Source organism: Gavialis gangeticus, unplaced genomic scaffold (assembly GCF_001723915.1).
Source record: "Gavialis gangeticus isolate Ggan-Ray unplaced genomic scaffold, GavGan_comp1, whole genome shotgun sequence".
Classification (NCBI taxonomy): domain Eukaryota; kingdom Metazoa; phylum Chordata; order Crocodylia; family Gavialidae; genus Gavialis; species Gavialis gangeticus.
Window position 1 is genome coordinate 145,289,821 of NW_017729025.1, and position 13,627 is coordinate 145,303,447.

General features: G+C 40.0%; 1 protein-coding gene across 1 annotated transcript in view; it reads left to right on the forward strand.

The window, feature by feature from the left end:
- LOC109299155 (tumor necrosis factor receptor superfamily member 1A-like) overlaps positions 1-13,627 on the forward strand; it is a 25,831-nt gene that overhangs the window by 8,367 nt on the left and 3,837 nt on the right. Inside the window, exons 2-7 of the mRNA XM_019519709.1 lie at positions 4,184-4,274; positions 5,855-5,986; positions 6,361-6,472; positions 7,845-7,918; positions 9,467-9,580; positions 11,248-11,270. Coding sequence (XP_019375254.1) covers positions 4,184-4,274; positions 5,855-5,986; positions 6,361-6,472; positions 7,845-7,918; positions 9,467-9,580; positions 11,248-11,270 — 546 coding nt within the window. The remainder of the gene's footprint in view (positions 1-4,183; positions 4,275-5,854; positions 5,987-6,360; positions 6,473-7,844; positions 7,919-9,466; positions 9,581-11,247; positions 11,271-13,627) is intronic.

Sequence of the window (13,627 nt, forward strand, 5' to 3'; positions counted from 1 at the left end):
TGGCTTCCCATCCAGCAGCTTGCCCCCCCCCCCCCCCGTTGCTGCATCCGGGCCCTGCACAGGCGTATTTGCCTCAGGCCCCACACCCTGCTACGGCTGTCTCTGGTGGCCATGCATTATAAATGTGGTGCAGTTACTGTATTAAGGGCTCAACTTTCTGGGGAACCCTAAATCAGCGGGTTCACAATTTTCTAACATACTAAAATATAAAAATTAATATTAGGCTGTATAATTGCTTAAGTGAATTTAATTACAGTGGACCCGCCTAAGTAACCAAAATGCCAAATGTAATAAAAAGGCTCCATTTGGCTCTAAGCCTACATATTTTAATAATTATATCAAACAATGAGTAAAGAATTTAGGGAATTTAGGCATTATGTCAACTCTTTTTGTACTTTTTTTTTTTTAAGTGAGGTTTCCCACTTGTGATTTCAGTCCCCATGATTTAAGTGGATTGACCTCCCTTGTAATTACATGTGTTGCCGTTGCAATGTATGATTATGATTCACTTTGGTATATAAGAGTATATATGCAATATATATACAGATTTCCCCATGGAAGAGTAGGGTTTTTTTTTAAATGTTATGGATAAATGTGCAACTGCAGCTAGGCAGAGGAAGAGGACAGGATGACCTGGGCAGCTGTCCTGGCTGCTGACTTGTGGATGAAGAACCGACCAGTTGCTGCTGCTGCTGTGCAGTTGCAATCGGAAGTTGCCCTGTGTGTGTCATCTGGAGGGGGGATTAAATGTTTTGCCTATTCTGCTTCTAAGGGTCTTCTCTCGCCTCTGGTCCGTTGTCTTTTGACAGGCCCTATCGCTGTTCTGCTGAGTAGCTCTTATAGTTGATAATGGATTTGCCATCAAAAGTCACAATGAGATAGTGGAATGCTGTTATCTGCATTTCCTTACTATTTCATCTCTCTGACCTTCACCAATTAGTAACTTCCCATCCCAAATCACTCAGCCTCTCTGCAATTTCTGCTCCATTCTTCCCTGCCCTCCTTTCCTCTTCTGTTGTGGCTGTTGATTACTTCTGTGCTTCAGTGTTCTCAGCTCTTAACTCTCCTGCCATCTTTCCCGTCACAGGCTCCTTTGGCTCACTTCCAATACCTGATTTCCGTGCTTTGTGTGATAATGTGACGCATGGAAATCTTATGACTAGACTGATTTCCTTCATGACCAATTCATCCTCTCGTCCTTAAAGCCTGCCATTGTAGCTACACAGTTCTGCCACCCAGCTGAATTGAATCTGCCCGCCATCTCAGCCACCTGTTGACCACCTTGGACTCTTTTCTCAAACCTGGGATCTCCTCTCGCCTCTGCTTTTCTGTACATCTCAGTAGTTTGTTCCAGGAGAAAATTAACAAAATACCACAGGACCTTCTTCAATTCTGTCCTCCCTTTCCTGTCTCAAACAGAGACGTTTCTCATCTGCTTCTTCCTTTAACCCCCTCATTTGTCCCAGTGAGTCCTGTGTGCTGATAACTCTTACGTATTTTCCTTTCTGCCCCAATTCTGTCGTGTTTCATCTAAAACAGAATCGGGGCCTGGTTCCCTAAATTCTTTACTCAAGCTGTGCATATCTGAACCAGCCCATAATCATGGCCCATTCCACCACACGGCCATCCCATTACCTTCCTTTTCCATCTCTGTAGACGATCCCACATCCTGCTTACCACTCTCATTCATAATCCAAGCGTTATCTTTGACTCTGACTTCTTTGTGTTAGCCATGTTAATCTGAAGTCAGTGAGAAGGCAAGGTAGATTTTATATATGCACACATCTTAATTTAGTTGGTATGCGAGAGAGCATATTCAGGCTCTTTTGTCACTTTCTACTGAACACCTCAAATGTATGGCTTTTCTTATCTATCCATGCAACTAATCTTATAATGTTGATTACTGCAGCATCCTCTTCTCTGGCACTGAGAAATTCAGTCTTATTCCTCTTGTAGCCATTCAAAGTATGATGGACGAGATCATTTTCTTAGCCTGTTCCTGTGAGTGTATAACTGCGTTTTTTTGCTTCTCTCCATTGGCTCCCTCTCTTCTTTCCAAAATTGTAAACTACTCGTGTTTGCTTTCAGGGCCTTGTTAGCTACAGAGATGCTGACTTCCATTTCTGAGCAGTGCGTGGTGCCAGGCTCTGTTGTCCACTTGCTAAATATTCAAGTAAACCACTTTGTGATACTTTGCTCTGCCTTTCACGTTCACAGTAACAAACGTACCATATGATCTTCCTTCAGACTTCTCCTGAAAGTTCTCCTTTGCTGTGATGCCTGCAAAAACATCATGCTATCCATCTGTTGGCTTTTGTTTTTGAGCAGGGCAGAAAGAGTTGCATTTGTTTTTTCTTATGTCGTGGAACATGATGGGGCCCTTGTCTATGACTAAGACTCCATGGTGCTGTGTAATAAGAAAAGTAAACTAATACTTAAGGAACAGAAACATCAAGAGACAAAACCAGAGGTTGGCAATGTTTTTGGGCAGAGTGCCAAAAATACCTGCAATTTCATCATGGAAGATGTTGGCATGCCATGGGCATGGCTGGGGAGCTGCGAAGGGCCCGATCTTTCTTGTGGCAGTGTAGCTCCGGCCCCTTCCCCATAATCTGTCCGAAGATGCATGTGCCTACCATGGGGCCCAGGCTGCTCACAGCAAGCAGTGGGGAGGCTGCAGGCAGCTGCACTGGGGTCTAGAGAGCCCCAGCGCAGCTCATTACCACGACCAGGTGCACACATGCCTTGAGGCAGATGGCGGGGAAGGGGTTGGGGCTGTGCTGCCACAACAAGGATCAGGCCCCTCAGCTTCCTCGCCATCCATTCTGAAGTGCACATGCCAAGTAAAATGCCTTCGTATGCCACACACTGGCACATATGCTGAGGGTTGCCTATCCGTGGAGTAAACCCAACATGTCTCAGGTTAGATTGACCCAGGTCACACTAGTTTTAGGGTAGAGCCCTAATCATCATCACTAGGCCATCCTCCTTGAAGATCAAAATCCCGAGTCAGAAGGAAATTGCCTAACAGCTCTGTGCTTCAGTTTATCTGCTAGTAAAATGAGCAATGTTTCCTCATACAGATTGTTGAAGGGGCTTTTAATATTTGTGTGGTTATGAAAAAAACATTCACTTTCTCTGGTACTTAAGATTACAGAAGAAAGGCAGAATGTCTGCTGTTATTTATTCAACTTTTAATTCTCTTTTGCTAGACAGCCATGTTTTCTAGTAAGTGTAGTGCAGAAAGCCAGGCAAAAGTTGTTCGTAGGTTATCTGTAGTGGAGGGAAATGGGCATTTGTCTCTCTTTACTTTATAATGTACAGCATTGGGCTGCAAGCTTTTAGGGTTCATTTCTTTAAAAAATGGAGAGAGAGAGAGAGAGAGAGTGTGTGTGTGTGTGTGTGTGTGTGTAATGTGTGTATATGTATAAAAACAGAATATATTTATAGCATGTGTATTTTCTCTGTTTTTAACATATATGAAATGGATATATATTCTCAGCTTGTTTTTTAACATTGGAATTTCAATCCCTTGCCAAGCTAGAAGATGGGTAAACATAAAACTTGGGCAATGAGTGTCATTCTGCAAACTGACAGTGAAAGCTTAACTATTAAGAGAAATAAGTAGTTTGGGTTAGACTGAAAAAAGCACAAAATGAAAATGTTCAAAAACATACTTAACTATAGTAAATAAAAAAAAGCCTTTAGTAAAGGCTCAGAACCCTGTTTCTTCCATTTGAGGTACTGCAGCATGTAATAAACATGCTCTAAACGCTAAGAATCCTTCAGCAAAACTGAGAAAGGCAGAACTTGAAAGTCCCAACTTCTGAAGTGAGAAAAAATTGTAAAAAGCAAAGTCCTTTTACAAACCTAACTTGAAAACTAAACTGATCTTAAGACTGTTGCAGTCCAGGGTATTTTGGTAAACTACTATTTTCTTTTTTTAATCTGTTCTATGACATTGGTCTCCCTTGATTGTTTTATTCCATCATGGATTGAATCCTTCCTGAACATTGTAGCACCTGTGCAAGGTGGAAGCTTAGCAGGAGACAGTTTGTTCCTCTAATGGTGCATCCTTGAAATACGTTCACAAACACCATAATTGCCATAGGTATCACACTAAGATTTGTACAGTGTCTTGAGTAACTTGTTTATCAAAAATATGCTTGTGCCCTTGCTGTAGGTTGAGTCATTGGCGAATTCAAGAGAGTCCAACATCTGTGGTAAAGGAGAATACTTCCATCAACATCACTGCTGTAAATACTGTCCTGCTGGTAAGTTCATAGATCATTACTCAGCTTAGCTAGAAAATCATTTTCCAGCAAAAATTTGTGCCAGTCTAGTGTTTGCACGTACAAATTAAAAAGAGAGAGAGAAAACCATGTATATTTTGCAGAAGTTCAAGAGCCATTTTGTGCTTCCTATTACTCAGTGGCTCTTGTGCAACTTGCCGCAGAATGGCTGCCAGCCTTTCACACAATAGGGTGTGGCTCGGCAGTTTGTCAAGAAATGTGTGTGCATGATACAGAGGTGAAGATATGTCAATACTGCAGAAACTGTTCAAAGTTGAACAGACTGTACTCTTGGAACCAGAATACTCCCAAAATTTTGAATGCTCATTTTATTCCTCCAGCTGTACTTTATGATGGCTTACTGAGTACAAGCACAAAAATATCAAGGCTCTATAGAAATTTTCTATCTGTGATAACTTATAAGAATTGTTGTATGTTGTTTCCTTTGTAAAAATGTAACAACTTCAACCTCCTGCAAATCTTATGTATTCTTCTGTGCTGGAGTTTTGTTTCTAGAGTTGCCTGAATAAAAAAAATAAGGAGATTTTATATCCATGTTTATTTTGCAAATCATTTCATCTTGGAGTGTGTGTGAAATTATTCTTCCCCTCTACCTTCCCCTCTCTTCCTTAGCAGCATTTTTTACTTAATTTTGTGCCAAGATTATCGCTGTCTCTGACTGGTTATCATCTTCAGAGGCTTATCCTCTAGATTTTTAAAGTTAATTTTCTAAATCTTGTGAGTACTCAAACACGGAAGTCACTTATGTGCACAAGGCCTGCACAAAGCCTGTAAATTATTTTATTGTATCCTGGGTCACATTTTGAGGACTTGGCCACTGATCCTATTAAGGATAACCCGTAGGCATAGCAGTCTGGTTGAGTGATGTTCACAAGCGCAGCAGTCCACCCAGGTGTTATGCACTGCATGACTGGCATAATGTCTGAGCATTGTGCATACTGTCTGAACAGGGGTGAATTCACCTTGAAGTGAAGAGTTAATGGCACTAGTTTTGGAGAGGCACATGGCATGAATTATTAAGAGCTTCTGCCTCAAATCTCTCTGCTCATCTGTTTCTCACTTTCCGGAACAGAAACTTTTAGGTGTGCTGAACTATGGGTTGGCAAATAAGGAGGTGAACAGGTATCTAAGTAGAACTTGTAGGACTGAAACAATTTTCTACAAAAAATGTAAGCTCTTTTTTGCAAATAGAGCAGATCAGGGGTAAATATAGTGTTGCCAACAAGATTGAAAATATTGGTGATGTTCTTGAAAACATTTCCCTCTATTCTAACTAGCTCTGTTTATAAAGTGAGAGAACCCCCCTGCAGTACAAATAGACTGTTGTTATTTATTGCTTACTTTCTAAAGCAATATGGCCACCAATGTGAAGTTTTACTGCATATACATAAATTATGTTGCTCACCTCCTTTGAAAAGTGTGACTGAATGAAATGATGCTGGAGCAATTCAGGCTGCAGTATACTCATTTCCAAGTAGTATCAGGGGACAGGTAACTGGATTTTAAAATTATAGCATCTCCTTTGCTTCTCCTTTTTACAGGCACTCATGTTTTGGAGCACTGCAGAGTTCAACATGGAGAAAGCTTTTGTTCCTCTTGCACAAAAGGAAAGGAATACACTGCTCATGAAAATGACCTAGAAGAATGTCTGCAGTGCAAACAGTGTAAAGAAGGTACAGTTCTAAATTCAGATTATTTTATTTTTAAGTGAAAGCCTTGATGTTTTTAGAATTGGGGTTGGAAGGATCGTGAGGGTCATCTTGTCGAAACCCCTGCACAAATGCAGGTTTTGCTCTTCCTATACCATCCCAGACAGATGTCTATCCAGCCTCATCTTGAAAACCTCCAAAGGAGATTCCACAAAATCTCTAGGCAACCTGTTTTCTGTCACTGCTTGCAAAACAACTTACCTTAGTCTCTTCTTTATTTTTGTAGAGCAAAGAACAATGGTGGGGGGGGTTTTATATAACCTGGATGTGATTGACATTAGAAAGAACCCCAGCTTCAGCTTTGTTATATTTTTAATTTAAATATCTTAATTTTTCAGACAAAGTAACTGTAAGGACCTGCACTTTGACGAGTGATACCGAATGTCAGTGCAAGCCCGGGTATTTCTGTCCTACTCAACACTGTGAAATGTGCTCCAAATGCAAGACAAAGTACGTACAGTAACTGATTTAAACAACTCTTTCCTATTTGATCAATAAAAGCTAGGATCCAGATCCCACAAATGCTTGCATGCATGTTTAAACATGTGATTAATCCCTTTGCAGCTTGTGTATTTAAGCTGGGTTTTCTGTCTAGCTTCACCCAAGTATTTTCCAAGAGAGCATTTTTGGTGCACTCGATGAAATATAGTATATTCTAGCATAGACATGCGTGGGATCCATGGGTTCTGGTGGTATTGTTGTGGGGGATGTTTATTGTGTTAGCAGTTGGAACGAGTAGACAAGTTTTTGCATTTCTTGTTAAGACAGGGTTGTGTCCCATTAGGTGTATGTTGGTCATTGGGAAGTTTGCTTTTGACAATAAGCTGGCTGACATTAGGAGTTGTTTGAAAGCTGGGGAAGGAGGCTGGTGGTTGGGAATATTTCTCTCAAGATCTGAACCTTTCAAGTATAGTCTGTACTATATTCCTTGGTAATCCTTGCCAATTCCAGTGTGGGATGGTATGCGACAACCAACTCAAGCGGCTGGTTCTTTCTTAGACCTGAAAAAGAATGCTGGGTGCCCAAAAGCTTGTCTACAGTTTTTCCCGACCAAGCAGTTGGTCCAATAAAAGATACCCCTGCAAAAAATATCTATGGTTGCTGACAGATATGAAAACTGCCCCCGCCCCCACCAACACTATGCTTTACTGGGAGAGGTAGTGGATTAGTTCGAACCAGCTCTGCAGCATCTATAGATCAGGCACTTCAGTGGGGCTTTTTGGCACTTTTAGTAGCTGATTCAATCAGCTATTAGATAAGTGCCAAAAAAAGCCCTACTGATGCACCCAATCTATACTGAAGTTGGGCAAGCCAGGTCAAACTAACGCAGTGCCTTTTCTGGGCATGTGCTGGGCTCGGCACAAGAGTGCACAGAGTTTAAAGTGAAGCATTGTTTTTGTTTGTTTTTACATCTATAAGCAGCCTTTTGTTTCTCTCGTGTTTCCTGGATCGTCACAGCTATATTATCACTCCTAATACTGCCATATTTTGAATAGGTTTTCATGTTCCTCCAATCAAGACTGTTCATGTCAGTAGTACTACACAGAGTTCTGCACCATAAAGCCAGATGCTTAAAGAAACTAACTCTGCATTTAATTGATTAATGTTGACTCATTTATTTCAGTGAAAAGTACTATTTTGCTGACCATGTGATCCTGATGTCCTTTTGATGTAATCTTGTAGTACCCTTTTTTCTTGATCTGTTTCAAGTACTCTTTGGTGGGTGGTGAGGACAGATTTTCTGTCCAAATATGTGCATGCTGATTAAGTTTGTAAAATATTCTTGTAAACTGCTTGTTTGTTTGTTTGTTTTTAATTACAGGTGCCCAGAAGGAAAGGAAATTGTGCAAAAGTGCAATGCTACAATGGACACAGTGTGTGGTTCACTTTCTGAAGGTATTGTATAAACCATGCTAAAAGAGGCTGTTTGCTTCTAAGTTACTGAAAGTCACAGAACCAATTTTTAGACAAGGATTTTAAATCCTACTCTTAAGCACGTGTGAATTACTACAGCTCTTCATTCTAGGAACCACTAGATGGGAACAAAGATCCACCCATGTAGTGCAGGGTATATTAAAAATCAGTTATCCAATGAGCTGTACAGAGGGAGATTCTGCAAATTAGAATTATTTTGGTGGAAAGTGCTGCATAGTTAGTAAGCCCTTCCAAGTTGTAATACTGGTATTGTTTAAAATATATATGTATTTTATATAATAAAAATAATATATACCTGTTAATATTAAAATAGTATCCATCAATTATAATAACTATTGACTTTAAACATAGGGGTCGTTAATCGCATTAGTATGAAGTCAGGGAGAAGGTAGGGCAAAGTGTCACTTAGAGACTAAGTGATGAGAGGCATGAGCTGTTGTAGGCAACAGCCTGCTTAGTCAGATGCTGTGAATGGATGAATTGTGGATAAATTGTCTGTTCACTGTGTCTGACCAAGTGGGTTGTTGCCTACAAAAACTCATGCCTCCCTGAACCATTTAGGGCAAGGTGGCACTTTTAGAGACTACCTTCTGTCTTAATATGAACTTAAATGTTGGCTGCATCATGCCATGGATCTGAAAAGGTACATAGCACATCTTTGTCTTTTCAACCAGTAAAATGTTTTTGGATATTTTTATACATTTTTCAGCTTCAGTTGTATAGCTTCTGCTAGTTTCAGTGTAAAACGACGTGGCCATTGTAATATCTAATCAGTTTTTAGAAGCTGTCTAAGTAGTATCAGATACTGTATCAGCTTATGAGGCTTCTTACCAAATTTTAGTGATTTACAATCCATGTTTTCCTTTCTTTTTTATGTGTGGTTCTCCCCTGTTACATGGTTTCTTGCCCAAACTAGAAAAATGCTGATATCTGGAGGAATCGGTGAAAAGAGAATTGTCAGTCTTGTTAACTAGACAAAGCGAACAAACTAGAAAATTGATTCCCATCCCCCCCATTATTTCTATAATAGTAATCAAATAGGGGTAGGTTTAAAAAAATACAGATGGTCTCAGTAGTGGATCCATGATGCTGAAAAGGAGGACTTGGCAGCAGCAGCAAACTCACTGTGCATGTGCCCAGCAGCTGACCCCGGGGCTCTCTATGGAGAAATGGGGTGCAACCCCACCACTACACTCCCCCCTCCAGATCTACCTGTGGGTCACGTTGGTTTCTTGTTCTGTTTGTGAACAAAAATCAGTAGTGCTTTTGGGTAGGATTATGACACATGGCACAAACCCACAACTAGATGTTCCATTAATATTGAAATCCTGGTTATGCAACCTGTCTTGTGTCAGAGGTTTAAATGCAGTGCTATGACAAAGTGTTCAACTTCTTGTTTTTCGGTCTTGCTGCATTTTTTATCTGCACCCTCAACAATCCTATACTTCTTCAATATATTTTGTTTATGGCCTGCCTAGCATTTATTCCTTTGTCTCTCTTCTTTCATAGGGTCCACCACTATAGTTGTTGTGGTTACTGTTTTGCCCTGCTTCTGCCTACTTGTGGCTGTAGGCATGATCTTCATCATCATTTGTAAAAAGAAGTCTAATAAGACAAATACAGGTAACTGAAATTCCTTTTGATAGATGATCTTGATGGAAACTCAAGATTTCAAAGCTAGACAAGAAAGAGCTGGACTTGTCCATAATGCCTTGCACAAACTATACTAGTCCTGGATTTCTGGTTCAGTTGAGCCATGGTTCCACAAGTTATCTGTTATGTTTAAAGTTAGCCAGGTGCTTACCTACCTTACTTTAATAGGGGCTTCAGCCTCCATGAAATTGCCTCAAAGGAGTTTTGCTATTTAAACTTCAGCTATTTCTGTAGGTGAGAGTGGTCTAAGTGCTGAGGCTCAGAGGTAGAGAATGGTAAGAGGTAACAAATCCAATTTGTTATGTTAGGTGCTTTAATGTAGTGGAATTTTGTCTGGAGTATTGCACTTGGTTCTCTTCAGCTAGTTAAGCATCAGTGTTACCTGAGCTTCTAAATCCTGAAAAACAGTATTTCATATCCTGAAAGATGAACACATTTTCAAAAGTAAGGTGGAATTGTGCATATGTTTGCATTATTGCAGATAAAGGACACCAGCTACAGAAAATATAAGTATGGTAGTATAGCTCAGTCAGAACAGGAAGATATCTTACATTGCACCAAATTTTGCTTTCTGTTATATTGGCCTCAAACAGGAATTTAATTTCTAGCAGTGGAAATTTCTGCTGCTAAAAATGTTTCTAGGAGGGGAAACAGTACAGGCTTTTAGCCTGCAGCTGCTCCCTCTTGCTTACCTTTCACTTCTTCTCCAAACTGGGGAGCTCCCAGTCTGAGAAAGGTATGGGGAACAGCAGCATCTCCAGTCCTCCTGGTCCCAGGGGAACTGGAGCAGTGGGGCAGAGCCCCTAGCCCTCTCTCCAGACCAAAGACCGATGGTCTAGACCAGGAGTGGGCAAATTTGGCCTATGGGCTGGATCCAGCCCACCAAGCTGGGCAGCAGGGGCAGGCATTTGAAGTCAGCTGGTCTGCAAACTGGGCTCAAGGAGACTCTCTCCCCCACCTGTGGTCCAGCTGGTTTGAGGAAGAGGCAGGGAGCAGTGGCTGCTGTTCACCTCCCTTTCCAGACCAGATTGGGAGGGGAGAGAACTCTCTCATTCTTGTGAGAGAATCTATCACAAGGGAGAGCTTCCAAATAGACACTGGAAGATCATTCACCAGAGAGAATTTCTTCCAGTGGAAGCATGCCGAATAGGCTTGTGGTTTCTTCTGGGAGAGAGCATTTCTCCCAATAGAAATGCAATGTCTGTATACAGCTATTGTTTCAAATGGCTATAAGCTTTGATCAAAATTTGTCCCACTGACTTTGCTGCCCCAAAGGTAGTCTGAAAAGGAATTAAGGATTTGCATTATCTGAACAGATTATTATGATTTATAGGAAAATTAATGTTGCCTAAAATACAGTGGACTGTATCTGAACTAGACCTCAGAGAATTTCTGGTTAATATGCATTTAGTGTGTAGAGTTAGTTTGTAGACTTGAAGGAGAAAAGTCTTCAGTTCCCTGGACTTCCAGTCTCCTTCAGAAATCACCTGCCTTTAAACTTGTGGATCAGATTTGTGAATCTGTGTAAAAACAATAATGATAACTCAAAGTAAACAGAGAACAGTACAGCTGTATATAAATAATATAATTTCCTTTTAAAAATGCCTTATGTATATCTTTTTCCTATCTTACAGTAGAAAACGATGAAGAAAGAGAAGTGGTAAGTTTTTCCTTTGAATAAACTTGTTTGTTTGTTTGTTTTTGCCCTGAATGTTAGTATCATAGAAATTAGTTTCAGTTAAACAACTAGAAATTGTGATGCACAGTTCTGATTATTGTTGTATGTTGGGAAAAGTCTTCTCATTTTAGGCTTTCATAAAAAAAACCCCAAACCCATTAATTTACTTCCTGCCAATGTTGGATTGCCCTCTCTAGTCCTTTAGTATTTCATTTTTAAATATCCAACGGGATGGGACTTTGAGCAGTTCCCCTGGAAGAATATTCTAGTTCCCTAATATGGCTCCTTGCCAGTTAATTTTTCCTGCTAGGAAAGAAAAAATAGGTTAACTGCCTACTATTGCATCTAGTTCTATTCCCCTTGTGATGTTCTAAATAGTTTCCTTCATACATTAGTGCCTATCCTTTCCCAGTATGTCAAAGTATCATCCCCTAACACCCAGATGTTAATCATTGCTTAGCTTATTTCTTTTTATAAGACCAGGAACTTTTATCTATTATGGTCAGTAAAACTAGTAAAATGATGGAGACTATTCTCTTAATAGCCTAATACATTTTTCTTGGGTCATTGAATCCACTGAATTCTCCTGCTATTGCAGGTAGCTGTGTTGTTGTTATAGGACATCTCTTCCATAAACTGATCAAGTTCCATTTTATAAACAGTTAAGTTTTTTGCCTCTGTTATTTCAGTTGGAAGACTGTGTTTATATTTAGCTAAAATTTTAACTCCTGATATCATGCAGAGGTGGAACATTCATGATAATATTTTAAAGAAGACATTTAATAATAGTAGAGTCTCCAAAGGCATTTAACTGCTGTTCCTAGGACAAGTTTTAAATACACATATATACACACAAAACTACACCATTCTGCAAGGTCTGTTTAAAAAATCAGGAATTATGCTTTATTTAAGTCACTGAAGTACATTAGTAAGGGAGTAGCCATCTGTGGGTGTGGGTTCTTTTTCACCTTGGAATTCACAACATTTTAAAGTGTTCTATATTTTGTAGAGGCTTCAAAAAGAAACTGAGACCAGTTTGATCAAAATGTGGTAGTGGGGGAGCTGGTGAGATTTTTCCACTAAAACTTTCTTCACAATATCAGAGCAGATATATATCTGCTAAAACGATCAACAGGGAAATAGTTGATGTTGGTGCTTTGAAGCCTGAAAAGTACACTTTCTTTTAAAGTTGCATCCTAATAAGGGATTGCTGCAGACTTACAAAGTTGCTCAAGACCTTTTGAAAACCCTGTCTAAGCTAGCTCCAGGCAAAAATTCTTTTTAAGGGTGAATCCTGTGGCTTTTTCAACTGCAAGACTGGGCTTCAGGCCCTTGAAGTCAGTCCCAATGAGCTTAAATGCCCCTTGAGGACTTATTGTTATAGGGAAAGAGTTTTATACGACCAAAATAATTTCAGCAATGCAAGCAACCTTTCCAAAATGAGCTAGCATTTATTAGGCAGAGTACAGCAACAGGGAGTATTTTAGGTTAGCATGAAAAAAACAAGTTTAAAATGCTACGTGTAAGTAGAGACAACTGTCAAACGTGATGTTCTCCTAAAATTCATTTTGTCTCTCTGACTCCTTTGGAATTAGTGTGAGCCTTCTAAGGCTCAGGAACAACATCTTGGATTCTCTCTCCATTATTTGGGGTTTTTCTATTTTTTATAGAAAAGTTGAGGAACACTTTTTCCCCCAAAATTTTAGCTCATTCATTCTCATTCAGAGGCTTCTACCTGGATAGCTAGTCATTACCTCTCAGACTGGTAAATCCATGCATGTAGTCTTTAGTTTATTGCCAACCCTAACAACTAAATAATAACAGTACCCTTGTTCTCCTGTCCCAGAGCAAGAATTTGACCCCTTTCCAGCCAGAGGGTCTGAATGTCCTGGGTGAACAGCTGTGCACATTATTTATTACAAAAACCTAAAAATGCCCATAATATTCCACAGAATGTCTCTCAGCTCACTTAAAGAACAGCTGACATATGTGCAAAGCTGAGATTCATGCTGATTTTCAGCACTTTCTCTGAAAATCTGCCTACAATAGATGTTGAGTTCATTGTGCCTGACAAATACAGAAGATGACGCATAATTTCCCTGCTTCTATATGAAAAGTTTGGAGGCTGGGTATTTCTCCTTATTCGCTTGTTAGCATCATCACTTCTAAATCTTTACAGGGAGGTGTCTTATTTGCAGGGGGCAATTAGTGTTCAATAGTGCGTCCACTGAAATACTTTTGAATAAAGGTGTACCAATACATAGGTGCTGACATAAAGAAATTTGACTGCATTGGAAATTGGCCTGATGTGGCTGATAAATGACCAGCTGTCCCCCCCC